Genomic DNA, 27,953 nt, shown 5'->3' with positions numbered 1-27,953 from the left:
GTGTGAACTCAGCCAGGACGCGCCGAGGATGCATTCGAGTGATTCGATCTTAGACCACGTTCTGACCTGCATTCCTTTGGCAGTGTGGACACGTGATGAAAAGACGTCAGACTCAGCAGGGGTGAAAAAACACCCAACAGCTCTTATTATAAAAGATCACCAGAAAGATTTCATCTTCCTGCACAAGATTTCTAAATCTCATCACGTCCCCAGGTGAAACTGTGTGAATAGTGCTTCTGATTAAATGCCAGAGGTTGCAAACCGCAATCAGAGTAAATAAAACAGATTTATTTATGACTGTAGCGCTGGTAGATTAGTAGTTAATGAAGTGCAGATTAATTTTGCCGCAGCAGTTTCTGGTTTGACCTGGCTTTCTGACAGCACCTGTCCCGGCGTCAATTGTCCAGAGTGGAGGAGCTTTGTGACGGAAAATAATTCATATATATGTCAGGCAGGTGCGGGGGAAGGAGGAATTTTTTGACAGCACAGAACCGTAAAAACCAACACCGAGGGAAAAGACTGACTAAATGTTGCATCACGTATCCGGAAAAAAAAAAAGTTTAATGTGTCAAAAAAACTGCTAAGTTAAAGTTGTGACTGCAGCAGCAACACATGTATGTCCCTTGCTCATATCCTGCATACAGACAGGGTTTTGGCGATGGAGTGCTGCTTCAATTCCTCTGGGTGTCTCAAAATCTTTCTATTTTGCTGTTTCCTGCCTCTTGACTTTTCACTGTGACTGTGTCTGGGTGTTTGGCTTTCAGTTAATCCATGCTGTCCCAACTGGCCAGAGTAGAAAAACTCCAATCAGTATTACAAACCAGGCTCAGACATTTGGCTTTTTCTCCGCCCTCGTCATCACATTTTTCCCCTCTCTGCATTGACTTTTTGGCTTTTTGATTTGCCCCTTTCTCTTCTCCCTTTGTGTTTCTGAATCCCCCCCCCCCCCCCGAAATATTGATGTGGGCGTTTCTCACGGCGCCTCTGCTTAGTCTTTCTCTTCTCCCTTTGTGTTTCTGAATCCCCCCCCCCCCCCCCCCCGAAATATTGATGTGGGCGTTTCTCACGGCGCCTCTGCTTAGTCATAATGAGTTCAGTCCATAAAGGGTTGAAAACAAAATAAATAGTTTTTAGACTTCATCTGGATCGCAAAATGAAACGGTTACAACACCCCGGAGCATTAAAAGACACGTTTAGAAAGCGGCTGCCAGAGAGAAGACGGAGAGATGAGAGAATGGAGGCGAGAATGGCATGAAAGCTGGAATGACCTTCAAATGAACAATGCGCAGGGTTGCATAACTACGTGCACCAAACATAGCAGAATTCTTCTTCTTCTTTTTCATGTTTCTGATCAAGGGCAGAAAATGCCATAATAATTTTCTTCCTTTAATACTGGAAGCATCTGACTCTTCATCTGAGTCAAAATGTTCGAGGACGTTCGTGCATCCATGACTGGACAATGGATCCAAAAGCAGGGGTTGCCAGAGCAACACCCGATGTAGAACATGACCAAAGAAACTTGAGTATCTTGAAGTTGCATAAAATGAACTGTGCAGATATAAGTAGTCCAGAGATGTTCAGTTCAGCTTTAGATATATTCAAATTGCTGTTCTTTGTCCGCTATCTAACATACTTACTCCTAGATAACTTCATTTAATGTCATCACAAGTGGACATTCATCACCCCAAAAGCAAGCCTGAACCTCCCCACCCACAAATGTTTCGTGGTGGAAGGATGCTCTGGCTCTGATTGGTTGTTTTTATGGGTTGAAACCATGGTCAGTATAAATATGGATGGCTGAACTGCTCCTCTAAAGTGAAGCCAAAGCAACTAGAGCTCCACCTGGTGGCTGGCTGCAGTATAGTTCATATAAGCTCCACCCCCTCCATGTTAAACACTGAAATACACGTCAAATACATTTTTTTCAAGGATGGTTTCAGTCATTTTAAGTAGTTAGTATAATGTTGATTCATGTTCAAGTGACAATTTTTTGGATAAGTTTTGTTTCAGTTATTTGACACTGTAGAAACAGGATGTGACATAATGGCGACTACCAGTTGCCACGGCAATCACTCCATAAAATAAAAACAAGTACAGTGTATAGTGTATAATAAGACTCTGGCGCCAAAGTCGCAACATGGCGCCGCCCATTTCCCCAGGAAAATAGCTTCACTTTGGCCAATACAAGGAAGTGGTGACACATTGTCCATATTTATATACAGTCTATGCTTGAAACACGCCCCAGATTTTTGTTTTCAGTTGCTGTATGGTTGAAATTGGATGGCCACAGGTAGTGTGCATAATGATGTGCAAAACTGACATGCACCATCAAATAATAGTCGCCAAAGGCAGTGTGAGGAAAAGGGCAGTCCAGTACTCGGATGCTGCATAACTGTTTAATCCCAGCAGAGAGAAGCACCTAACAACCGTTATCGACTAACTGACAACTTTCCACTGACGGGACGTAGAAAATTCTCTCTTTAATTTAACAACTTTGTACATTAATTGGAGCTCTGAGGCTCTGGTTTACACTTAAAATTACTGTCACAGTGATAAAACCCCAAAGAATGTTAATTAAATTTGTTCAAAGTTTCCTCTTATAAAACTTTTATAATTTCGTTAGTTTTAAATTGAGTGTTTTCTTTATCCTCTGCATCGGCCACCTGGTACTAGGCAGATGAAACAGAAATTTTCACACAGGAAATTACAAAAGGAACAGGAAATTTTTCAAAAGTGGCAATTAAGAAATGCATTTTTTATCTTTTGCTTGTATGGTAAACGTACCGGAGCGCGCGGTTTTATGCTTAACATCAGTGCAAGCCCAACGAGTAAATGTCTTTTTAAATAATTACATTGGCAAACACATGGCTGGTTGAGCGTGAACTGCTACCAAATGAAAATGAATGGGCCTCACCCCGCAGATGAATCCTATTAGATCTTCTTGTGCAAATCAATCTCTCTTTGTGATAGCGCTTTCTTTCAAGATGACAATTACCCCACATAATTAACAAGGCCTCTCACTCAGGCGCCCATGTATTCATTCACTAGTTATTCACACAGCTTGAATGATTCAGCCCCAGAGGTTGAGGCACTCCAGATACGACAGCCAGCTATCACTGAGTGCATTTATTCCTGAAAGCTTCAACCAGGGATGCAGCACAGGGAAAGATACCCCGACTTTTAGCCCCTGACGTGGGTCTTCTACCACCATAAAACAATCAAGCGCATGCATGTGGAAGCTGAAGTGTAAGTTGAAAACAGAAACAGCTATTGGAAGTATATTACAACCCATAGTTGCGTCCCAGTATGACCTCCAATTGGTGTCACAAAGCCGTCCACATAATGTCTTTCGACTGTTACCCTGTTTGGTTGTCCTTGTGCTAGCTGTTTTATTTTGTAATCAAGTTGCACTTCCTGCCTGTCTTTGATTCCACTCACCTGTCTCGCCTTGTCTCTTTTCTCTGCATGCTCCTCCCCTCATTGGTCTCACCTGTCTCTGATTACTCCATCAGCCCTTGAGAGAGTATATATAGGCCCTGCCTTTCCCTTTTTTCTCGATCAAGTTGTTCAGTTTATGGTGGAGTAGGATCCAAATCCAGGATGTGAAGGGATGTAGAACTGTGACACAAAATGGCTTACAACAAATGTACAAATTTGGGAACAAATGGTGCTGCAGGAAAGCCAGGGTATCAAAAAACTACAACTCCAAAACCAAGATGAGATTACAGGAACGTGAGGGAGCACGAGGGACTCAACAGCGAGACCAACTGGGTATCGTCACAGGAAGTAGAGCAAGACGACACGCACACCAATGGATAAAGCTTACAAAATAAAAATGGGAAATACAAGAAAAAACAACATTTAAACGCCCATAGGGATGCGGTCGGGATGGATAGGCTGTCAAAACAGACTAGGAGGCTGCTGTTCACTTCCTGTTTTGAACCAACTGTTCCACAGCCTTGTCCTCTTTTAACCCAAATCTGTCTCTAAACTGAAGTTATTTTGTACTAAAGTTATAAAAAATGATAATAATAATAATGTATACTTCTGGATTCATGGTTTTACAATGCCATTCAAAAATGATGCCCCCTAGTGGTTATAGCAATTAATGACAAGAGCCGGTGAGGAAGTTGGATAATACAGAGCCACACACTGTAGGTGATGGGGAGATGGGGGTGGATGGATGGGTCAGTAAAACACTGAACTTTAACACAGGAGACTGCTATCTAGCTGAATATTTCCCATTATCCTTCCATATATCCACATGCAACTGCCCATTTATTGTTGTACTTTCATTGAGAAAATCCCACTCAACCAGTAAGAACAGTTGCTCATAAATGTAACATGCTGGGCAGTATGACTTAATCAGGATTCTTCTTTTTTCTCGAGGGCTGTTTTGCACAGAACCTGGTTGTCCTCTCTTCTTTGGCAGCGAAAACAGCATGACTTTGACTTTGACTTTGTCTCTCAGGGCTTTTCCACTCCAGGAACTTAACAACTAAGAGTGAACTGAGATGGAGGAGGGATCTTTGGCACTGATGGCGAGAGTGGGTAGCAAAAAAGAGAAAAAAAAAAAAAAAGAGTTATAGTGTCGTATTTGGGTCTACTGCAGTGCTGTGAAGAGAGTCATGAATGGCTGGACTGAATATTGTGTATTTGCCTAAATTAATCAATGAATAACCGCTGCATGATTTGTGTGTACAAAGATTACACTTTATGTGAATCATTGATGCCCACCTCTTCTCACTATCTCATCTTGTAAGGATAAATATTTTACTTCACTGAATGCCATTTACTGGTTATACCGCATGTTGTCACGCAATACTGTGCAGGATTTTCCTTATGTATGGACTCCTAAAAAAACAAAATAGTCCCAGTTAATAATTAATTGTGACCCTCTTTAAGTGTTTTATCTGCAGATAGGCTGCCCTCTATGTGTATTCTATCCCTGTTATTTTGCTGCTAACGCCGCTCCCTCTCTTCATGGTGAACTTGCTTTGACACAAAGGCTACTGCAAACTAAACCCAGAGTTCAAGATTCAAAGCATCACCTTCAGACATTTTAGGACAAAATGTGTAAAGAACCTCCTGCACAAAATGAGTCTTAAATGACTTCTGAGACTTTTGCTGCTATGACTTTGAAGGTCAGGCGTGTTAAATCCAAACTCCGTCCGAGCCAGCGATTTGTTTTCTGTTGCCGAGCCTAGTGAGTCATGTTCGAGAGCAGCCACTTGTATGTGATGCCAGCAGACCCATAAGGCAGCTTTCACAGCCAGAAGCATTCAATGCAAGAGTGTTGGAGGGAGTGTGGAAGTGGCATAATTGCATGTGTAAATACAGTGCATGTGTCCTCGCGCACAAATCCACTCGTGTGTGAGTGTGCACCGTTTGCTGACAAAGGCATCTTGTAATTTAAAATGAAGTACCCAAACATTGAGTCATGTGTGACTGGCTTCCTTTCTTGGCAGGCCCTTTAAGTCACTCTCCATAAACGTGCTGCAGAGCTACAGACATTAGCTTCCTTGAAGGGTTTGAAGGGTTTAAACTATTTTATTTGCAAAATACCAAGAGAACATGGGGTGCACGGCGGCGTAGAGGGAGTCGCCTTAAAATGGAAGCTTGTATAGGTTCTGGTTGCATTTGTCACAGATGTGATGGCACATAATCCAGCTACCAGACAGTTAGGATAACAAGCATGCTGCAGACAGCCTCAATCAGTCCAGATAAGCATCAAAAGACTAAGAAAGAAAGAGAAAATAACTCAGTAGAAGGATAAGGAAAGCAACTTTGGAAAATGAAACAGCAAAGGCGATGCAAGACGGAGGAAAGGAGCAGCAAGCCATCCAAAAATAAGATCTAAAAAGTGTTTAAGCAGTACATCAAGTCGAGGTGGGCGACCTCTCTCCCCCGAAAAGTCACATCTGATTTTGAAACAAGCGAACCTCATCGATTTGAACTGCTGCAGCTTCACCAACTCCTGGAAAATCACTCGGAGCAATTTCTGAGCTATTTGAGTCCAGGTGCAGAGGAGACGGAAAGCGGATCTGGCAAAGTGGCGACTTGTATTCAAACTCACAGCAATCGTCGCAATCATCTGCCCGCTCACGAGTTGTGACTCACACGGTATCATCATACAGTAAAAAAGTGAGTAGTCACACCGTGAATAATCTGTTCATCTGTGATCAGAATAACATGGTCGATTTGTTCTTCATGCATGCAATGCAAATGCATCTTACGTCCCGGTCTTCTCGGTTGTGTCTAGCGCTTTTCTGAAAATGCTGGCAGTCGTTTTATCTTTGGCCTGGTTGTTGAAGAACAGTAGAAGTAGTGAAAAGCTGAAAATGGCCGTAGCCAACGGCCGCAACAAAGGGTGGGTTTTCTTGAAACCTACAGTTCAAGTTCACACACATATCTCTGTGGGAGTCAAAACGAAGGTGTTTGGCTTTCACTTGGTCTTATTTGTGCCTGCAGGACGTCTGGACACCTTTAAATTCACTGACCAGGAACCTATCGCTGCAACTTTTTCAATTGTTTGGACAACGGTTTGGTCCTCAGAGATTCATCTGACTAAAATTTTGAGTTTTGATCCCTCAGACCTAACTTTACAGTGATCAAGAACTCTTTTTGCAGGGCGAGGGCTTTAGGATTAACTGTCTTTTAGTTAAACTGCTAGTTTTTTGCAACATGGCTGAATATTTTTCCCACTCTGAGGTTGTGGACGAACCATAGCAGTAGCAAATTACAGGTAAACAAGCCGACCGTCACGGGTGTGCGTGGCGCTCAGAGATGACATCATCCAGGTCAGAAGACATTAGGCAGATCTGAGCAGATCTGACTTGACGTGATGCATGCTGGGTAGAACAAGTTCATTTTAACCAATCATATTCGAGATCTATAAGCATGACAACCCAGCATGCATCACGTCAAGTCAGATCTGCACAGATCTGCATGAAGTCGAACGCGCCTAATATCTGGGGTCTGTAGGTCAATCTACAGACCATGGATGATGATAACAGGTAACTCCGGACTCAACGGGGAATAGCACTAGTGTACAATAACAAAATATTGGTGAAATGAACGAGTTTCGCAGCAGATAATGAGTTATTTAGAGGCTGTGTTTCGGTGCCCCATTCACTCCCATTATATGGATATACGCAGAGCAAGAAATCTGACTACATATTCTGACATATTACAAATGACACAAAAGTAATATGGGTGAGTAAACAATTGTATTTTATGCCAGAAATAAGGTCCATTTTGTAAAAAACAGTAGTTCCCCTTTAACAGTCAGTTCTACATACTGAAACTGGCATTAGTAGTTGTGTGAAGAATGACTATTAGTAGAATGACATTACCCTGACACTTAAACACACCTGACTAATGGGTGCATGAAGGTGGAATAGGTGTCCATTTGTTAAAAAAAAGTTAGAAAAACAGTAGCCCTATGTGTAGCGGATGTTGGGGAGAGGGTATGCTCAATACCTTGGTGAAATTCAAAGTGAAGTCCGGGGGTGACCTTTTGAGGAAACAGGTAAACCCATCTGATTCAGGTTAAGATGTTACCCCTCCATCCTAGATAACTGTTACATCCTTCCAGATGATGTTATCTTATCCCAGAGGCATTCAGCCTCACTTGGGTTGTGAAAAATATATATATAAAAAAAAACTCTGGACTCAATCCTCGACTAATTGACTTTTAAAAGTGACATTTTTTAAACTGCAAAGAAGCGACGAGGCGGACAGCTCTCCGCGGAGACCCTCTGTGCGACATTAAAGTCTTGCTAGTAGGAACACGGCTTGTTAAGAGGACTTAAATGTCAGCGGCTGATATGAGACAATTGGAGTGAAATGTAAAAAGTCCCTACACGTGGCGATGGCAAGCGCACAGTTTCCCGTCTCAGTCCACGCTCTGGTGATGTCTTCCTCTAATAGGCGCCGATGTGAAGGTGGTGTGTGTCACGGTGTCACCTCCTCTGTCTAGCAATGTGTATATTGCTGTTTCCTGTTACCATGGTTTCACCATCACAGGGCCAACTGTTCCCTCTGTAGGCTTCTGTCACACATGAAATGGTCCCAGATGGCCGGCATTGATTTCATTAAGCTTCTTTTGAGAATTTTTTATTTTTTTTTCACAGAGGATTATCTCTTGCGACAGGCCAGCCAGCAACGTTTAGACAGATTTCACCAAGCACTGTCCCTTATTAACTCTGTCACTCTGTTGGAGATACGCACAGGCAAAAACCATCGCACCCACCCACCCACCCACCACTAGTACCCCCCCATTCCCTCTTCTTCTTTCTTCCGCGGCAGCCTGCGCCAATGCGAACATATGGCAGAGGCTCAAAGCTAGATAGCATGTGACATTGTGCTATGGAACAACTGCTGTTCATTCTGTGATTATATTTCATGAAGTGGATAACTGCGGTCCTTGGTTTCTGATTGGCAGAGTCACAAAATCCAATATCATACACTTTGCAGATTTGTCCTGTTCTTAAAAATCGAATCAAAAAGTCAGTTCTTCTCGGATTTTCAAAGCACTGTGTATTTATGAAATTCTTTTGGAAATGAATGCACTGTCCTGCTTAAAAGTTCTGCACCCTGTTATCTCTGGTACATGGAACACTCAAGGCCATTTTTTAACTGGATGTATTTTATGTGTAGCTCACGTTTACTGCCAACTCCAAATTTTAACTTCAGTTTTTATTATTTTTTAGCACATTTTGAGGTCAATGCTGTTACATTTTCTACAGACAATAATAAGATTTTACATTCAAATTTTAATTGAGACGTTATTAGGCCCTATGAGTGCATGTTTTGCGGCATCCCCCAGGGTTCTGTCCTGGGTCTTCACCTTTTTTTAATTTTTGGATGAACCGTCTTTAAGTTATGTTATGTTTTAGAACTTTCTACTCCAGAATATGTACGTACTGTGTTTAGGAAATTAATTTGAAAATGAATACACTGCCCTTCTTAAAAGTTATGTACCCTGTTTCTTAAAGTGTTTACTGAAGTCATCTCTGTGTCCTTGATCATCTTGTTAAAAAGGTATTGGTTTTTGTCAACAGAATGACTGCACATTACAAATATCTCCTTTTACAGGCCGACTGCTTTGAAATAAAAAAAATATATAAAATGTCTTTGTGTGACCTCTTCTAAAATGAATAAAGCAACAGCATTATACTAGTTACAAGGATAATTCAAAGCTATTTTTTAACTGCTGAAGCATTTGTTTACTGCCAGCGCTCACATTTAACTGGTTTAAACTTCAGTTTCTAACTTCAGTTTCTAACTTCAGTCTCTAACTTCAGTTTTGACTTATTGCCAGATGTGTGAAAAAAAAGCACTTTTTGAGCTTAATGCTACATTTTATACAGGCAATTAAAATCTGAATGTAAAATTGGATTATTAAGAAGAGATTAAGCTTAGGTGAGCACATGTTTTTGTGGTGTGCCCCAGGGTTCTGTCCTGGGTCATCTTAATTTTTATTTTTTATTTACTTTTGGATAACCTGTCCAAAAGTAAAGCAGATGTGGAGACGACACACAATTTTATAGAACTGATTTGTCCATAATGAGCTTGCCTCTGCTATAGCCTTGATTATTATACTTCTGATACCAGCAAATTGAGATTTCTAATGATATTATGATTTTTTTCTTTCTGTGTCAACTTTTAATTTTACTATTGTTTGGACCCACGGTAATTAGTACAATAAGTGTCAGGTTATTTTTTAAATTAGAATAATTTAATAGTAAATTGATTTGGTAAATGCTCTGCACTTACATTATACAGCACTTATCTACCATAGTGGTGCTAAAAGCGCTTTACAATATTTCTCATTTACCAATTCTCAACTGCACTCCAGTGGTTGCCCTGCAAGTTGCACGCCTGCCATTGGGAGTGATTTCAGGTTCAGTGCCTTGCCCAAGGGCACTTCAGCATGTGGATTGTACCACCAACCCAGATTTAAAGTTGTAGGCACGGATTGTCACGTCTAGTCACAAAATACAATACTTGCTATGACGTGATTCCATGTATTTGAAATGTGCTTGCATCCACTCATCACAATGCATTTATAATTCATTACACATTTAGTGGTAAACAAACCCATCACGCAGCCAAAGAGGGGTAAATGTTTGAATCCTTTTTAACGGCTCATTCGGTGACATTCATTCTCATAACCAGCTATGATAAACTCCCTCCACCAGCAAATACGCGCTCAGATATTTTTCATACACTGGCCTTTAAAACGTCTCTATCGCCCGTGCAATTAATTATCCACTGAGCAAAATACCACCCCACTGTAGATAAAATACTCGGTTTAATATCAGCAGTTCAGCACAAAGCACTGGGGAGCCGTGTTCTCAGTTTCACTGAAATGTGAGTGCTACTTCAGCAAGAGAGAGAAAATGGTTGTGACAGAAAGGGGGAGATTATGTTTACATCCCTTTTTCGCCATGGTGTGTGTATGTGTGTGTGTGTGTGTGAGAGAGAGAGCTACTGTAGGAAAGTATGCAAATGACCATGCATGTCTTTCAGGGATTAACTAAACGGGATTTTTGTGGAGAATGTTTTGTCCTTTGCTGAGTTTCTGAATTTACGGCTGACACCTTGAGCAGAGAGAAGGACGCAGAGTTAGACAGGATCAGTTTTGCATACGTGTGTGTGTGTGTGTGTGTTTCCACGTGGTGTTGCCGTGTGCAGGGCTGTGCTGTGTTTGTTGTTGTCGCTGTGGTGATGCGCGGCTACAAGTCGTTGAGAGAGAGCTACGGGGGAAGCATTTGATTTGCAAATGAAGAAAAAAAAAACCCACACACACACATATGCACATTTGCAAAGACACACACACAGACACAGGTGTGTTTGTTCCCCACGGGGAATGATTCGCAGCTGAATAGTTGCACTGGCTGACTTCTGAGTTTTGACAAAATGCTTCCAGGAGAAAACCAAGCGTGTGTGCACCAAGGACATGCCATTTACCAGCACTGCGCCTTTTTATCAATACAAGCCTGCGAAAGCACCTTTAGTCACAGCCAGTGTGGCTCTATTAAAATTCAACCAAGTGCTGTTTACACTAACTTTCCAGTCAATGCCTTCTGTTCACATTGCGTTCAAGGTCGGCTCTTGTTACACTCAGATGTGTGTAGTCGTGTGTGTACGTGTATTGTATATGCAGATAGGAGGTTTCACTAAAATCTGGAGCTCAAATGCTGCTTTGGTGTAGGATTTGTCCGACTTAAGGTACATGTACTCTGTTTTGTGTATGCAGACACTTGCGAAATACTAACCTTGTAGGAACTGCTGGTTTTAGGGTAAAGGTTTTAATTTGTGCAATTGGTTGATATGGCTACGGTTGGGGCAACTGGAAATCCTTTAAAGGGAAGAAATTATAGTTTGTGTGTCTGGCTGCCATGTGATTCGTGCACAGTCAGCTGATGTTGATGACCTGCAGCGTCACCTCTCCCTCTCCCCGTTGGAAAACGCACAGGTGTTTCCTCTGATAACCCTGTCTCTCTCCTGACCAGGAAGCTGCAAACGTCCACACCTCCCCGTCCAAAAGAGTGACATCCAGTAGACACGCTCCGGCCGACTGGCCAAAGGATCACACCATGGCCTCACCTCACGACGCCACCCTTTGTGAGTATCTCATTGTTTTTCATTTGGGAATTGTTCGCGTAAAAGCAGAACTTTGAAAGTTATTTCTTTTCAGAAGGCTTTGATGCAGTTTCACATGTGTTATGAAGTATGACAGGAGGTCTGGCTTTGTGATTGCATCATGGTTACACTACTCGTCAGGCAAACAGCCGAAGCTGCGGGATGGTTAATGCAATGTTTTGTCCCATTTGTTCTACGAGATAAACATTTGGCAGAGAGCAGCTTTTCAAAACTAGATTGTTCATTTTCAGATAAGGCTCCCTCCTTGGCAGCTTTTTCTTTTTTTAATAGGAAGCTGGGGGCTGGCTAGATACCGCGCTTCCATTACTGTGATAGCAACGCCGTGGCGGCTACCTCCAGTTTGTTTTCCACAAACGACGCTGATAGTGGTGAACACACAGATGGAGCTTACAGTGCGCGGTACGGTCCATTTATTTATTTTTTTATTAACTGTGTGAGGATCACAAGCAAGGTAAAGGGAGAGAGTTCAATCACATTGGCCTCTCTGGTATCACAGGATGCTGAGGGTGAGATTGTTTTTGTGCACATGTGTGGCATAGAGGCACTGTAAAGAAATATTGGTTAAAACCGATGCACAAAAGCAAAAGTAGTACCTCTCCAGAGCAGACATTACAGCAGCTCATTAATGTGGTTGATAGGCAGTACATTTTTGACGTCCTCCATTTTCACTCAAAAGCCATATTTCACACTGAGATGAAAAATGCTGGAGATACAAAGGTCTTCCTGCAGAAAAAAAAAAAAAAAAAAACTCAGAGATTCACATTTCCTGGACTGGATCTAAATTAGAGGATGAGTGGCATGTTCGCCGAAAACAGGAAGTAATTTGGGCTATAATTATGACTAGGGAGCGCTAGGAAAATGACTCATATGAGCTGACCTGTGCAGGTAATATTAAAATTTCCTCGTGAAATGAACAGGAATGAAAAAAAATCTGCAGGTTTTGAGACGTTTCACGTACAAATCTTCAAAAATCCACCTCACGATTAGCCTGGAAACCAGCCTTATGAAGCCCCTCCCACAAACTTTTTGGTTAAGTTTGGGAAGTTAATAATTGCAATTTTTTTGGCCTCTTGGTGGCGCCAGAAACAAGCTGTGAACACGACACAGACAAACTTTTCATTTAATTTGCATATCTCTTTGTTATAGAGCAACATTACCTTGAAATAGATTTTTTTTCCACCTGTTAAGCCTCAAATTTATGCTCTTTTAGCTCTGTTTTGGTCTCTACCATCACCGACAAGCTGTAAATCCGAAAACAAGCTGATAGACAAAAAAGGTTGCATGAAACTTAAATGAGATTAATTTGCCAGAGCTTTCATCACATACAAGAAGCAGAGTGATACGTAGATTATAAAAAAGTTTTTATGCTTTAAGGCTATCTTCTGAAATAAACATTATCACCACTTTAGAAATGGAAACTGAATAAAGCATGTTTGTCGAGAGTGGGAATCTAAGGTGACGGATGTGTTGACAGGTTCAATATTTTATCAAGGTGCATGCACACGCTCATAAATTCAGCCGTGCGTACTGACACTCAACATATCCACAAGCACTGATTTCCTACCTGAGATCAGTCAGGATTTTCTGTCGCCCCGCATGTCCCCAAAACTCTGCGCCGTGTCTAAAATTGGAGCTTGTTGATGTTGTCCTGACTGAGCGACAGCTTTTTTGTCTTGGCTGACAAGCCGACGGTGACAGCATCGCGCAGTCTGCCAGGTCAAATGACTGACAGTGTCGGCGGAGGGCAGGGGCGGCTTCCTGTGGAGCCGCAGTGTTTAAATAAAGCACGGCGGCGGAGTAACTGCGCTTTAAACGGATGCAAAGCTCACCTCTAAATCTCCATGCTGCTGCTCTTTCTAAACCCACGGCCTCTCGTGTTACACCGGAGTCACTACCACGAGACTGTGGCTGGTTTTGTTACACACAGCTGAATTCTTTTTACTCTATACCATATATACATGCTGATTAATCTTGTCATACTGGCTTTGCCCAAGACAATATTTCAAAGTCTACAAATCCTGCCAGTTGGAGGTATATTTACCAATCTCTTCCCAGATTCCCCTGCCAAATAACAATGTCTTTATCACATCATCCTGAGGAAGATTTTCTCCTTGTCAACTGCATTCGATTTGATCCTCTTAATTATTATTATAGGATGCAAATTATCACTTAAGACACCAATGATGTCTGGAAAATGCCTCCAAAAGCTTTGTCTACATTGTGTGTCGATGTGAGCCTGCTTCATGGTTCCTCTGGGTAGTGTATCTAAACACTTATAGAACTGACAGCTATGCCAAGAAATGTGTAATTAGTTGTTTTTTTGGAATCGCTGACATTTAAACTGAATGTTTCTGCAATCAGAGTATGATTCAGCATTATTAATCTTTGGTTTACCTGACACTAATGCCATTTAACCATTTAACTATTCGCCTTTTAACCAAGCAATTAGTTTTTCTTTCAACCTGTCGTGCCTCTTTTGCATTTTTACCTTTTAAGCAATGCCACCAGATTCGTGGAAGATGAAGTGCGATATTGTTCTCAGAAATGAAAAGGGGAATAAAACTCAACTTTGCTCAGTAACCAGGTTTTTTGTTGGTTTGACCTCAGTTGTTCTGGTATGACTAAGACGCAGCGTATTGTCAGATAAACTTACCAAGGTTTTAGTTGCCTAACTCGCTGCTTTGTAGCTGTCTGCTGACATAACAAAGATGGTTTGTTCTCTTTTAAGACTGTTATATTCAGGGTTGGCAAATAATTGTTTGGTGAAAAATTTAGAGAGGGGGCACCCAGGTGGCTACCCTTTGGCATATTTTTGCAATTACAACCGTAAACCCTCTTAAAGTGGAAATGAAGCATGCATGTTGTGGTTTTGTGGTCCTTTGGCCTTGCAGTCCATTCGCAATACTCCACAACCACCCAAAACATTCCCTTCTAGTTATAGAGCAACATTACGTTGAAGACATGTCTCACATGCTAAAGCCCACTCATCCACCCCGAACTCCACCCAGTAAGGACTTTGTGGCTCTATAACTATGTCACCGGGAAAAAATAGCTAACCTCTATTCTCTATTCACTGGAATAAAAATAACAAAAAGGGAGAAACAAAAGCTCACTAATTAACATGCTGTATGGGTTGAATCTATCCAAAAGTGTTGAATAAGTTAATCATTTTTAGGGGGAAGTTATTTAGCACACATTCACATCCATCTGGGGGAGTCTCTTTGAGAGAAGACCTGAAGGATTTTTTTTCCCCAATGTAATTTCCTGGTCTACTTAAAGGTTAAGTGTTGTTTAAACTGTAACCAATGGGTTTTAAATGCAGCTTTAGGATAGAAACAAGCCATAACACCACATATTAGTAAAGAATTGTTTCATTCTAGAGGAAACAGCACTCACCCTAAACTGTATATATTTTGTTGTGTATACATGTATTGTTAAATATAATATCCAGAACATTTTTTGTCTTAACTTTTCCACTTTTAAAAGTGAGCAGAATGAGCAGCTTTGTTGCTGAAGATTAAATATCAAAGGAGAAACTTGAAGTGGCGCTTAACAAAATGCTTTGTTGCCCTAATCATTTGCAGCACCATCTTCCAACTCGGATGAGCTATAAATGAAATTGTGAAAGGTTGAGAATTTATTGACATTGTGTTCTCACAGACCAAAATACCAGATGAAATACCCCTAAGGTCATTGGCATTGATCAGCACCACCCTTCCCAACCCAGATATATTTAATTAACATCACAGTTGGAACAGTAAATCTATCTAATGGCAAATTAGACAGTCCAATCTCATTCAGCTTTATTTATTTCAGTTTAAAACCCAATTTTGAGTGCGGATGCACTCTGGACTTCAATTCGGTGGATATTCACGGTGCCACATCATTAGGTATTCTGCTGGAGCATGTTTATTTACCACTTTAGGAACAGGAAATCCATGTGCAATTTCAGTGGGATTATCAGCAGAGTGCAGCTTCTCCACAAGCCTGATAACCACACTTTTCTCGTCAATGTGCTGCCAACGGAACCTCATGGGGTGGGCCCCCGTAGAACACCCTGTGTTTCATATATGAGGTTGGGAAAAACGGTCATGATCGCGGCTAATAATACAGTCATAATGGCCATGGAGTGATGTGTGCGGGGTTGTATGGGTTAGATTCTTTTATGTTGGATTGAAAAAGACTGAATGGAAAGCCTCGGGGCTGATCTGACCCAAACAGGAGGCCACTGGTTGAAAAAAAAACAAGCAAAGGAAGAAATGAAAGGAATCCTTCTATAGTCCACCAATTACCTGCATGTGACTTGGTGATTGTAGATTTCTTGCTCAGTCCTCTTGGGCCTGTGCACAGCAGCCAACGCACTGAATGCCCTGACACTGACCATGACTTTGGCTGTAGAGCTTCCAAGATACACGCAGAAGATGGAGCGTACAAGATCAGTAGTTAGAGTGAATGTTACATCACGACTGAATGTTCATCAATCATTCACCACACTGAAAACATTCATGGTTGGGCAGATTTTGTCAACTGGGGACATCAAGAGGATGTATCTTAGACCTACACAACACAGTAAACATAGCTGAGGAAACATGTATCTATAATAACCCCTAGCACTAAGCAAAGCTCAGTATGCAAGTCAATAATTAAATGATGCACACAGAGGCACAGAGTTATGTTAGGAGAATGTATTATGTTGTATTGGTTCAAGGACAGTCGCTGTCTAACAGCGGGGTAAAGTCAGGCTCAATTCTTATCAAAATAGGAGTCTGGTAACACACAGCACACATGCAGAACAACTGCAGAGTGGGATTCAGCATTATTAATCTTTAGTTTACCCTTCACGAATGGCAAATTCACCCTTTAACCAAGCAGTTTTCAGCCCGTTTGGTGTAAACAGATTTAACTGATCTCGTTAACTTAATGCCGTTGTTACTTTTCATCATCACATAAGGCCTAGACTAAACGATTTGATTGGTTGGGCAGATCTTTGCCAGAGCATAATCAGCTACCAACAGAGTGACTCCCATTCAACTTTCCCCCACAAAAAGTTTGTGGATGGTGGAGGTTCGGACTGGCTCACATGCTACTGTGTTATAAGTTGGGGCAAACTGCTTTCCTTGCTCATTCGAAAGGTCACAGGAATACACCAACCAGGACCATTTATGGTTAGTGAAAGTGTTGGTGAAGTTTTACAATGTCTGTGATGTTAAAAATCAGAGCACACAGAGTTAGGCATGTTTAATTTGTGAGATTTAGCTGTACTTCTTTGGACGAAGCCTGTAAACCGAGCTATACTAATCACTTCCTGTTTCTCGCCCATATCATATTTGACAGTAGCACATATTGCAAAAACAGAACAGTGGCAGAAAGCCTATTTTTCAAAATCAAAGTAGCTAATAACTGCCCCAAAAAAAAAAATCATAACCTGTATAAAAAAATATGTATTAGTGAAGGCATGGTTCTTTGTAAGCTTATAGTAGTGGTTCGGCTCAGGTTTAACAGACCGTGCTAACGTATAAGTTAAAATAAGCTAGTTCAGTTGTCAGAGCACAGTGCTAATTCTAGCTAGCACACTATTTATAGTGAAGGTCTCGAATGTAAAATAGTTCACTGCTAGTTTGTCTAACTCAGGTTAAAATAGATGTTGGAGTGCAGTTATTGCAGCCATCTTTATAGCTTAGACGTAGAGGTGACGAAATGAATCTGGTGAATCTAACTAAGCTCTCTCAATGCATCTTGTGTGCGGCAGGCAAAGTGGTACCAGTCGCTTGACACAGTGTCTTTGTGTCATTTATAACCAAATTTAAATCAGCTGTTTTACATGCAAGTGTAATTTGTTTACCCCAAAAGGGGGCGGAGTCATGTATGTTACAAGAGTGGCATTGATCTTCTCATCTGACCTTGAAAGAAAACAATTTTGATTTATCCTTAAAAAGAATTTTAAACTACATATGTGTTAACATGTACGTCTATGTCTTTGCTGGGTGTGCTGAGTCATAAAATGCCATAATATTTAGCCTGCCAATAAGAAAATGCCAAGTGTCTCCCTGCTCTCTTGCGCATAAAATAAATAAAGGAAGTGCGTTCTCCAGCTTCTCAATGTGGGACGTCTGTATCCATACTGTGACATAAGGTTAAGGGCATGTTAGGTACCTCGATACTTGCTGCTAAAAAAAGCCAGCGTACATCCACTTACCCTCTCCCCTAAGTCCATCCTATTTTTTACGAAGGGGGACTTCTAAAATAAAATCAGCTGTCACCAGACGCCTGGGCCCCACTGAGCTGTGGAGTGCACTGCTGGAGCTGGTCTCCAAGCCTCGCTGTCCGTCTCTCTGCCCAGGATTGTCTTCTTCTGTTGGGTTAACGCCGGATCGACAAAAAAAATAATAATTATTAGCTGGAAGTTCCAAGGCTCTTTTCTATTCTGTTGGATTTTATTGTCGTTTTACTCAAAAAGGCGACCTACGCAGAAGGTAAGTGGCGAATGTGGACAATCAGCATGTCAAGGCTGACTCTTTCATCAACTGTGTCAGCACAGATCTTTTAAAGTGACTATTTGTCTGAGCCGAACTGGAAGATTTGAAAATGTATTCGACATTTTAGCTGATAATGATGTGGCTGCACAGACATCTTTGGTATAAAATTAGAAATAAGATATAGTGGAGGAGGCTGTATTGTGTTTAGGTGGTTGGAGCTTCACAGTGTCGTTATTTCCATAATTCCACTGGGATTGCTGCGGTGTCGTAAAACACGCATGGGCCCTTCCTGTTTCCTCCCGCCAGACATAAACCAGCAGCAGCTTGATCTGGAATATTCTGAAAGCATGGCGAATCAGAGGCAAAGTGCTTAGCCTAGCATAAGGAGGTGCTTGAGGGCAACGCGGTCTCCTTGTAAAGAAGTTGCATTGATAGCCTTGACAGCTTAATTATTGTGCCTGTTTTGCTTTCTTTGGTAAGGAAGAAATTCTCGTCCATGGCTGACATTTCAATTAATGTAGCTCGTTTTGGGCTCTCCTGTCAAACCTCACCAGGCAAAAAAAAAATTAAAAAAAGTTTTGCCCAGTGAGTACTGAGAGGAAAATTCAAGCTTTTGTTGCGAGAAGGAGGGCAAAAAAAGGGGTGACAATTCTGTGATTAGGGGACAGCCTCTTCCTGGCACAGATATACGATCCTTGATTTTGCTTTGAGCATGAAACCACGTTTTCACACTTAAACCCACCTGCTCTTGTTTCCTCCCGTAATACCCCACCCCACCTCGCCGCCCTTCACCTCCTTGCCTCTGGCCGGCCTCACCTCAGCTTTGGTTGCTTTGGAGCGGGCAGTGGCAATGAGGCATCGACAGGGAGTTCAGTGGCCCCTGGCTCGGCTCAATATAGCCAGTGAGTCGTGCTTCCGGGCAGCAGCGTGGCCTCCCCTGTTGACTTCTATTAACCCGGTCAGTGCCATCACTTGTGCTGTTACTACGGCATTGACGTTCATCACTTATTGATATGAAGCTAATATTCCGAGAGGGTTAGGGTTACACGATTAGAAGAAGAATCATAAATTAGTGGGATAACACCCTTCAAATCTTTGAAAACTTCTTCAGTTTAGAGTTGACTCACTCACTGCATTGGACGCCCCCGACACACATTTCCAGCCCATAAATCTCCCTGTTACGGAGGAACATGACGCTGCAGACAGACCCGGTTTATAAAAAGGCCCGGTTTATTTTTTATTTTTCGCCCTCCAGTCAGCCTCGCCTCTTTCCCGAGCCTGGTTACCTCACCTCCACGCTATGGCAGCTTCAACATAGAGCATACCCTTCTCAAGATGCCGGAGATGTCCAAAGCGCTGTTGTCACCGCTCAAAAGCATAGAATCCCCTCGTCTCTCAGCCTCTCTGTCAGCTCCTGACGATGACGTGAACATTTATCTCGGGTGATGAACGAGAGTATTATCCTTGCGCCTCTGTCATCGGGACGGTGTTGGGTAACACCCGAGCCTCAGGTGTAGGATTTCTGACCCATATTTATAGGATGCAGAGGGTAAAAACCCTGTTTATTTTCAGATGCTGCTGTCCCGTTGCTGACTCTCCCCCCCTCCCTTGATGGGTTCTTGGTTACACTAGCATGCCAGACGTAGCAGAAAGCTAAAATTAGTGGGATGAGGAGAGCATGCTTTTGTCACACGGCGTCTGGTTCAAGGCCTGGTTATACCACCATGTGGCAGAATTGTTGCCTCTGGAGGCTTGGTGGTGTAGATGCAAACACTTAGCAAGCTTGTTAGCTCAATGGATTATGGGAAAATATGTTCACGCAGCTTATTTAAAAAGTGTTTTTGTGCCTTTCGATTATAACTGTCAACAAAGAAGTAATGATAGCCCCCTCCATGTCTGACCCTAAAAGCTTTCCATCCCCAAAAACATCAGTGCATTCAGCACTACTTGCTCTAGAGGTGCTAGACAATGTTAGGCGACAATTGGAGATCCTAGTTGTGTTTCTTGCAAAAACAATTTGATGAGCATGAGCTAAATGTAGGCAGCCCAGGAGACAGACCAAGGTTTCCTACCTAAAGTTTTTTGTGGCAAAAAAGTTGCTTTATGTGGTGATGGATAGAAGACGTAGCAACGACATAGTCATACTCGTCATCTGAGTGCCATGGAGGAGGGTTAGGGCTAGGGTTACCGACAATTAATTGCGATTAAGGCGTTTGTCGAGAACACCTTAATCACTGGACGCAATCGCTGGTTTACCGCTTTAATAATTGGATTTGGGACTACAATTGCGTCCTCGCTTGAGAAAAATTCAGGGGATCACCCAGAATTTGTCAGGAATCACACTTTGGGTGCCAAAAAACAGGCAGAATCAAGCTCTTCACACATATATAGGGGTTTTTCCAGTCATCATATCCAATGTATATAATATATGACATTTGAAAGAGTAGTGCTTTAAATTAAATTGTGTACTGCACCGATTCACGACCTTCTTCTGCGTAAATGTGGCACTTGTTGGCCAAAGCGATGAACGAAACACGTTTTCTGATGAACTAATTAAAAGTGGTGGTTACACGTTATAAAATAAAACAGAGTCTTGGGTTTTACGCAACAATGGAGAGGTAGAAATTGGCACATATTTACTTTGCTTGATCAAATCCACTTATCCAGGCTGAATGAATTCATTTGGAAATAATATTTACGGGAAGCATGACTGGACAAGGAGACTGCAGTTATATGAGGTATCACCCACCAGATACAAATATCTAGTGAAGCTATATCAAGCCACAGATATACGATAAGTGGGGATTAAGGCGCTTGTTCTGCACAGCTAAGACTGAATGGTATGTACTACACTGAGGGCCTGATCTCTGTGCTACTACAGCACCAAGGGGACCTTCATCTGATGCATTTACGCCGCTACAAGGCTTCAGTCAGTTCAGAAGCAGAACTCGCTGACCTGTACTTTGAGCCAAATTTATGCCGGCGCACACACATGTGGAGAAAATGCACAAGCACCTGCTGAAAGAAAAGAAAAACAGTAGCAGCCTACGTGGAGGAGGATTTCAAAATGTCAAAAGGTTGCAGCGCGAGCACATAATGAGGGAGAATAATTTCTATTTAGGGTCTTCTTTCATCCTACGGTTTTGTTGCCTGGGGAGAGAGAAAAACATGCCAAGAACCAAGAGGTCCAGTGTGGGTGTGTGGTGAGCCTCGTCGGAGCATCCTCCGTTGCCTAATGACGCTTTGTAGCGCTGAAAAGTCAAACGTGAAATCAATGGCCTCTTCTAATTGGCCGTCCGTGGGGATGCGCCGGGATATATGGAGAATCGAGGTGTAGTGCTTAATGATGGACGAGTGTTCGCCTCAGATTCCGATCAAATCTTCAAATTATGCCGATGCATGTATTGCACTAAGGGTGGTCATAAGTTAGGGTTAGGGTTAGGGTTAGGCTGAATGTAGTGTGAGAATCTTTCATTTAATATATGATTTGGTAATATTTAAGTGAGGATGCTGCGCGATGTGAAACAGTTAAATAAAATTATTTACTGATTTATCCTGTCCCATTATTATACCAGAAACCTCATGTACAATGCCGTCCCTTAAGTCCAATTACTAAATGGCAAGCTCTGTCGCAGCTTTCATTTATGTGCTGAAAGAGTAATGAGTAGGTGGCAAATACCAGCTGATCTCTTGAGGAGGCATACCTAACAATTACTGTGCACGGACTCCAGTTTGCATGCAGAAGCTTAACAGGCGACGTCAATGTGTTTTGCAGCTGCAGGCGGCAGCAGCAGCGGCGGCGGCAGATCCAAGCCGGGACGCCCCGAGGACAACGACGAGGAGGCCGAGCCGGTGTCGGTGAAAGAGCGGCTGGCGATGTATCAGGCTGCCGTGTCCAAGAAGGAAAGCAGCAGTTCCTCCTCTGCTGCGGTAAGACGATACTTCCACATGCATGTAATAAGAGACGGAGGGGAGGATGTGCTGGCGGCCCGGAGAGACGGCAGACGGTCGCCTATGTGAAACCCACTGTCCCACTTGTGCTCTGCGGGTTGGCACAGGCCTCTGGAGGGATTTGAAAATTATTTGTCAGTTTGAAGAGACATGACAACCCCTCTAGCAAGTGAATGGGAGAGTGAAAATTAAACACGGGGCTCCTTCAGCTTGATTGTCATGAATCAGGAAGCATCCACAAATTCGAGCCGGTTCAATTCTCACTAGCAGCGTACCCCAGTACATTTGTCTCAGGGAAAGGTTCCTAACAACGGTGTAATTTCCTAACATGTCAGAGAATGAAACATGAGGGTGTTACATGTGAATTTTTAATAAAGAAGTTGCAGCTCGTGCGTATGTTTCTACAGCGTGGTAGAAGACAAAACCATCATCATCGGCCGGGACTTCACACATTATTCCTCCTTTAATTAAACCTGCTAAAAAAAAATAAAAATAATCCAAATATCCTCCAGTTATTAGTCATCACTGAGAACCAAAAAAAAAAAAAAAAAGCTCTTTGAAGAGCCTGCATGCACTTTCATGCACTTTGTAAACCCAGTAATTCAACCGTGTGAGTTTGTCAGCCAGGGCTATTACAGTAAGTCTATTCAGTTTTTAAAACAAAGCTTAACCTACTGAGAAACGGTTCTTTCCTCATAAACTGTGCTCTACGAAAGCAGCACAAAACAATCTAACGTCGCTTACTAGCATTCAACCGTGGCTCAGGAGGTAGAGCGGGATGTAAGTGTCCTTGAGCAAGACAGTAAATTGACTTCAAATAGACAGTAAAGCGCTATAAATAAATACAAGACCATTTATAAGAGTGGAGGGATGAAGGCGTCAGTGTCTGCTTGAATCTGTTGTTCTGTTACGTGATAAATAATCAATGTGCAGAATTCATCGGGCTAAACTAGTGTGAGACACATCTGCTGCATGCTAACTACACCTTTCCCTTAACAGAAAAGATGATGACATATATTCATAGCCTGTGTGAATTCATTTGGAATTAAAATATATTTTCAGAAAGAAAATGTCACTTTTTACACCGCTGACGCTCCGTGGTGATGACACGCCTGCACAGCAACAAGTCACTGCAAAACATAATTATCCCTTCAATAACCCTGCGAATTCGGTAAATCTTCTATATTCTCTTAATAATACCAATACGTAAGCTCTTCCAGCAGGACTCACTGGGTGATCATTATGCACTTCACTTCAGTGACTGCCAGCGTGACAGCGATGCAACCTCGGTTCATCCTCGTTGTCAAGCCTCATGTGGCGGCTACTGACAGCTGAATGTGGATGTGTCTGTCTGTCTGTCTGTGTGCAGGAGGAGGAGGGGGGGATGGGTGGCGGGAGGGGTTGTTTTCTCTTTACCTTTCGCAGCTGTTCTCTACGAGTCCGCGTGCAAGCGACAACGTGCTTAAATATAGCAGAATCCTTGATTGATGACATTTACTCATCATTCAGCGTTCGTCTGTCGTCTGTGGATTACCGTGCATTATAGCAGGCAACAGCAAACAAGATGTGTAGGAAATGAGACACCACCGTGAACACATCTCTCGCAGATGAAAGGAGGATATAATAATGCTGCCAAGTCTAAATAAGATTATTAAATGGTTTTGCATTCGTAAAACCTGCAGATTTGTACTCAAAGCGCTTGAGTCACAGTGACACTCGGTCCATTCGTGCACACATCCACATGCTAGGAGCGACTCTGGGTTCAGTGTCTTGCTAAAGGAGAGCCTTGTACCGGCAACTGACAAGAAGGGACACGGGTTTCTTTATTAAGATTTAATCAAAGTCTTTCCCTGGAGCGTTCTCCAAAAAGAAAATATAACATTAGTGAGTTTTAAAAATTCTATGAGGTGAGTTTGTTAGCTCTTACTTCCAGTTTTCCTGTCAATCTAAGCTAACCATTCCCACCCATAAGCATACTTCCACAAATACAAACCTACAGTACCATGGGAAACAAACTTCTTTCTGCATTGAATCAAAATAAGGCCAAGATATGAGATTGCACGAATAATATATGAATGGAAAGGAGGCTGAGTATTTGAATGTGCCTCTAAGCGTGCTCATATAGACATTATGTGGATGACACTCATTATTAACGAAGCTTTTGTACCCTGAGGTAGTAAAATATTGATACCGTGGTGCCCTGCCATAAAATGTCGCTGACCTAAACTGCTGTGCAATAACTTGCAAATTGCTCAGGCGTGTATCCATGACTTCAGAGGAAATTACACTGCCTTCAGTTCATTTCCTTGAAACATACTCCAACCTTAACCATACCTATTACTTGCTTAACCCTAAATATAAAACATGTCTTCACTTAAATGTATATTAGAGGATTTGTCCCCATTATAAAGGCATGTCCCCATAACGTGTGATAATATGTAGGTCCCCACAACGCGAGTGTTATCTGTTTGACACATACACACACACACACAGAGCAGTAGCAAAAGTAGATATTCTCATATATATTGCAGTTTCCCGGATGCTATATATGCAGAAGGCTACATATAAATGTTTTATTAGGATTGTAATTGACAATCCCAGAAGGAGATTATTGTATCAAATAGTCAGAGTGCATTCTCGCCCAGATCTCATAGGGCGAGGGCTGCCTCCTCCATACTGATGCCTTTTAGAAATTCTTCTCTCTTACTCTTCTTCTTGCCTTCCAAAGAAATCAGGCTCGTGTGCTCTTGTAATTCCTTACGTAGCTCGATATAAAATATTGAAAAGCAAATTTGTTCCATTAAACTGAAGACTCTGAATTTCTCTACTGATGTTTTTATTCTCTGTTGTGGGATAGATATGGAAACTGTGCTTCCAATAAAACTGGGCATCTTTCCTGTACTTGCGATTTCCCACGGAAAATGATTTGTAAAGATGTAGCCTGACTTAGTTGGGTCACGCATTTGTCTCAGTATTATGTAAGGCGATACCTACACACCCTCGAGAATACTAAAGGAAGGCATTCATGCCTTGCTTAAAAGGACGCCAACGCTGCTGAGGTTTCTATAAGCGTTAGCATAATGTCTTTGCATTTGCTTCTGTATCAGTATAATACAAATATAGTCTATCATCATAACACCGACAATGAGAGCAGAGATATGTTCACCAAGTTCAAATCCAATCTTGTAAATCCCACATAAACTGTGGGATCATAGCGTGTTTAATTTATAATACATGTGATGGGTGATGGGTTCCCAGGGGTTTATTCAGTATGTCATCTGTTTTATGCTGATAGGTGATGGATGAGTCAGAAGCATGTTCGCTGCCCGGTGGTCTGGCCAGTGTGAAGAAACAGTTTGAAAATCAGGAGTTCACCTCGTCATCCTCCCAGTCCAGCGTCACCCAGTTCCATTTCCAGCAGAGAACAGTCCAGGTAAGACTATAATCATGAACAAAGTTTTTTTTTAAGTCTTCTGCAATGATATCATATATGTATTTAACATTGTATATATTTATATATTAGCATTTTATCATTACCTTTAAGTTTATTGGCTTCATTAAAATCAATTATCTGCTGTCTTGTCCAAACTTACAAAATATTTATATTAAAAGAATATCAGTGCCATACCATTCTATTAAATACAAAGGCAAAGCCAGTAGGTTAGCTTAGCATAAAGACCAATGCATGCTAACACATATCTTATTCGTTTAATTAAGAAAAAGAAAAACGTGACCAGGAATAAAATTGTGGTATAAAGCAAGCATAACATGAATTAATGATATTTAAAGTGCTGGAAGCTGAAGCTAACAACCGAGCCTCAGCCAACAGAGCAAACACACAGCCAAAACGTCAAATTTCGCAGTCAGCAGGTCAGAATTCATTGGTACATCTCCATATTTCATCATATCCTCAAAGACAATTGACAAGAAATTTAACTGACATTGTTTTATTAAATTTTGTGGTCCTTTTGAGCCTATCCACATGAGTCACCATCAACTATGCACCGCATGGTAGCTTGCCTGACAGAATCTAAAAAATCTGTGCCTCAGTGTCATAGATGGCCCTTTTCCTCCATCTAGTGGGTTAACGGTGGTACTACAGACAATAAACACAAAACAAAAATGTAGTTTTGCATCCTGACTCATTTTCCTGAGTTAAACACGTGAACGGTCACATGAAGGAAATATCGATATTTTTATGGATTTTATAATGTGCACTTTGGTAGAATTTAATTATGTACAGGCTAATTAAAATGGTCAAATCTTGAATTGTGTGTGCATTTCCTCCTGTCGTGAGAATCAACACTATTTTATAGCCAGATTCCCTTTCAAGAGGTGAAGATCTCCCAGCCACGTAGTGCTTAAGGCTAAACTACATGTTGCTGCGAATGTACATGTAAGTACATATGCTAGCTCTGAGCATTTCAGGCAAAGTAGCTTGGAAGGTTTGCAAAGAATCTTGACCCTTCCAAAAATGTAATTCATCTGTTCACTTCCTTTGTGCACATATACTAAACAACTGTCTACATATGTGATAATATCACCAGGTATTGAGTTATAAGACAATGGTCCATGAAAGGGACATTTCTCATCCTCCTCTTAAGAGTCCACATACCTTGGCAGGCGGTGCTGCTCTCCGTGCGAGAAACGTATGAAAGCCACTGAATGATTTAGATTCTACTGTAGCTCTTTAGTGGAAAAACTTGGCTGGCACGGTGGAGGCGTTCCAGCAGGTCAAATCAAAGAGGGCACCTTGAACTTTGCTTGTCTCTGTGGTTCTGTCATCCACTGCGTGAGGAAAATGCCAGAACGCGTTAGCAGCAGCCAGAGAAGGGAGGACGGGGGGGCCGGATCTCGGCGAAGTAAGGTCAATTCCACCCCTCCATGCACTCTCCCCATCTGCTCATTCAGGCGGGGAAGCTGAGTGGATTCTGCGAGCGAACGAGGGCCTTGCTGAATGCTAAATTTTACATAGGGTGTTCATGAGTGGGGAAATGTTTTATCGAGTTAGTGCTTCTTTGCAGCAACACTTCTTATCCGTCGAGTTTCTTTGCACAGGTGCAATGGCAAAACCTCTGTTTTACATCAGCAATGATATTACTACGCCGGCATAAGTGGAATTAGAAGTACAGAGCGCACCCGCCCTCCATGTATCTTTCATGTTAACAGTGGAGGATACAAGCTCAGATATCACATTCCTCTTTCATCTCTTTCAAATTGCATGAATCTCAGCGGAGGAAATGGATGATGCAGTTCTGTGCGGTTTTTGTAATCTTTAGCCCTTTTCTCCCGGAATTCAAACACAATCCCTGGGAGGAAGCGCAGTAATGGAAAAACACTGGTTACTGAGGGGTTTTTATTAAACTTTTACACAATATAAAAATGACTTACGCTCTAGCTCGCAGTCACAAGTGATGAAAGCGTGTCTGTAGTTTTGCACTTGTGTATGAGCGTCCACATTTTTCTGCGTTTCACAGGAGATGTCGAGCTCCTCAGAGGTGACGGTGAGAAGCAGTGCCAGAGAGATCGTCCCAACAGCAACGCTCTCTAAACAAGAGGTACTGACACCAGCTGTATGGCTGCATATTACCAATAATGCACATTATTTGCCTTTTACTCCTCATTGCAGGCTGCTAATAATTTGTCCCCATCGTTTCACAGGTAATCCACGATCAAAGAGTGCAGCATAACAATGTGGCCGCCAGTTACGGGAACCATTACAATGAAACAGGTGATTCCACTCATGCCTTTTATATTGTAATTTGCAAGTTTTTATTGCAGCGCTGCTTGCGTCCTGTGTATTAATCATCGAACCCGTTACGAGCCCGAATAAGGGATGAGCTATGAAAATGA

General features: G+C 42.0%; 1 protein-coding gene across 1 annotated transcript in view; it reads left to right on the top strand.

Annotated features, from left to right (window-relative positions):
• xirp2a (xin actin binding repeat containing 2a) overlaps positions 1-27,953 on the top strand; it is a 48,326-nt gene that overhangs the window by 7,549 nt on the left and 12,824 nt on the right. The window contains exons 2-6 of the mRNA XM_084574261.1: positions 11,523-11,634; positions 21,925-22,079; positions 25,396-25,533; positions 27,578-27,658; positions 27,762-27,831. Of these exons, the coding sequence (XP_084430387.1) occupies positions 11,523-11,634; positions 21,925-22,079; positions 25,396-25,533; positions 27,578-27,658; positions 27,762-27,831 (556 nt within the window). The remainder of the gene's footprint in view (positions 1-11,522; positions 11,635-21,924; positions 22,080-25,395; positions 25,534-27,577; positions 27,659-27,761; positions 27,832-27,953) is intronic.

Source organism: Chelon labrosus (genome assembly GCF_963514085.1).
Source record: "Chelon labrosus genome assembly, chromosome: 24".
Classification (NCBI taxonomy): Eukaryota; Metazoa; Chordata; class Actinopteri; order Mugiliformes; family Mugilidae; genus Chelon; species Chelon labrosus.
Note: the sequence above shows the minus strand (reverse complement) of the source record. Positions and strands in the feature narration are given on the sequence as shown.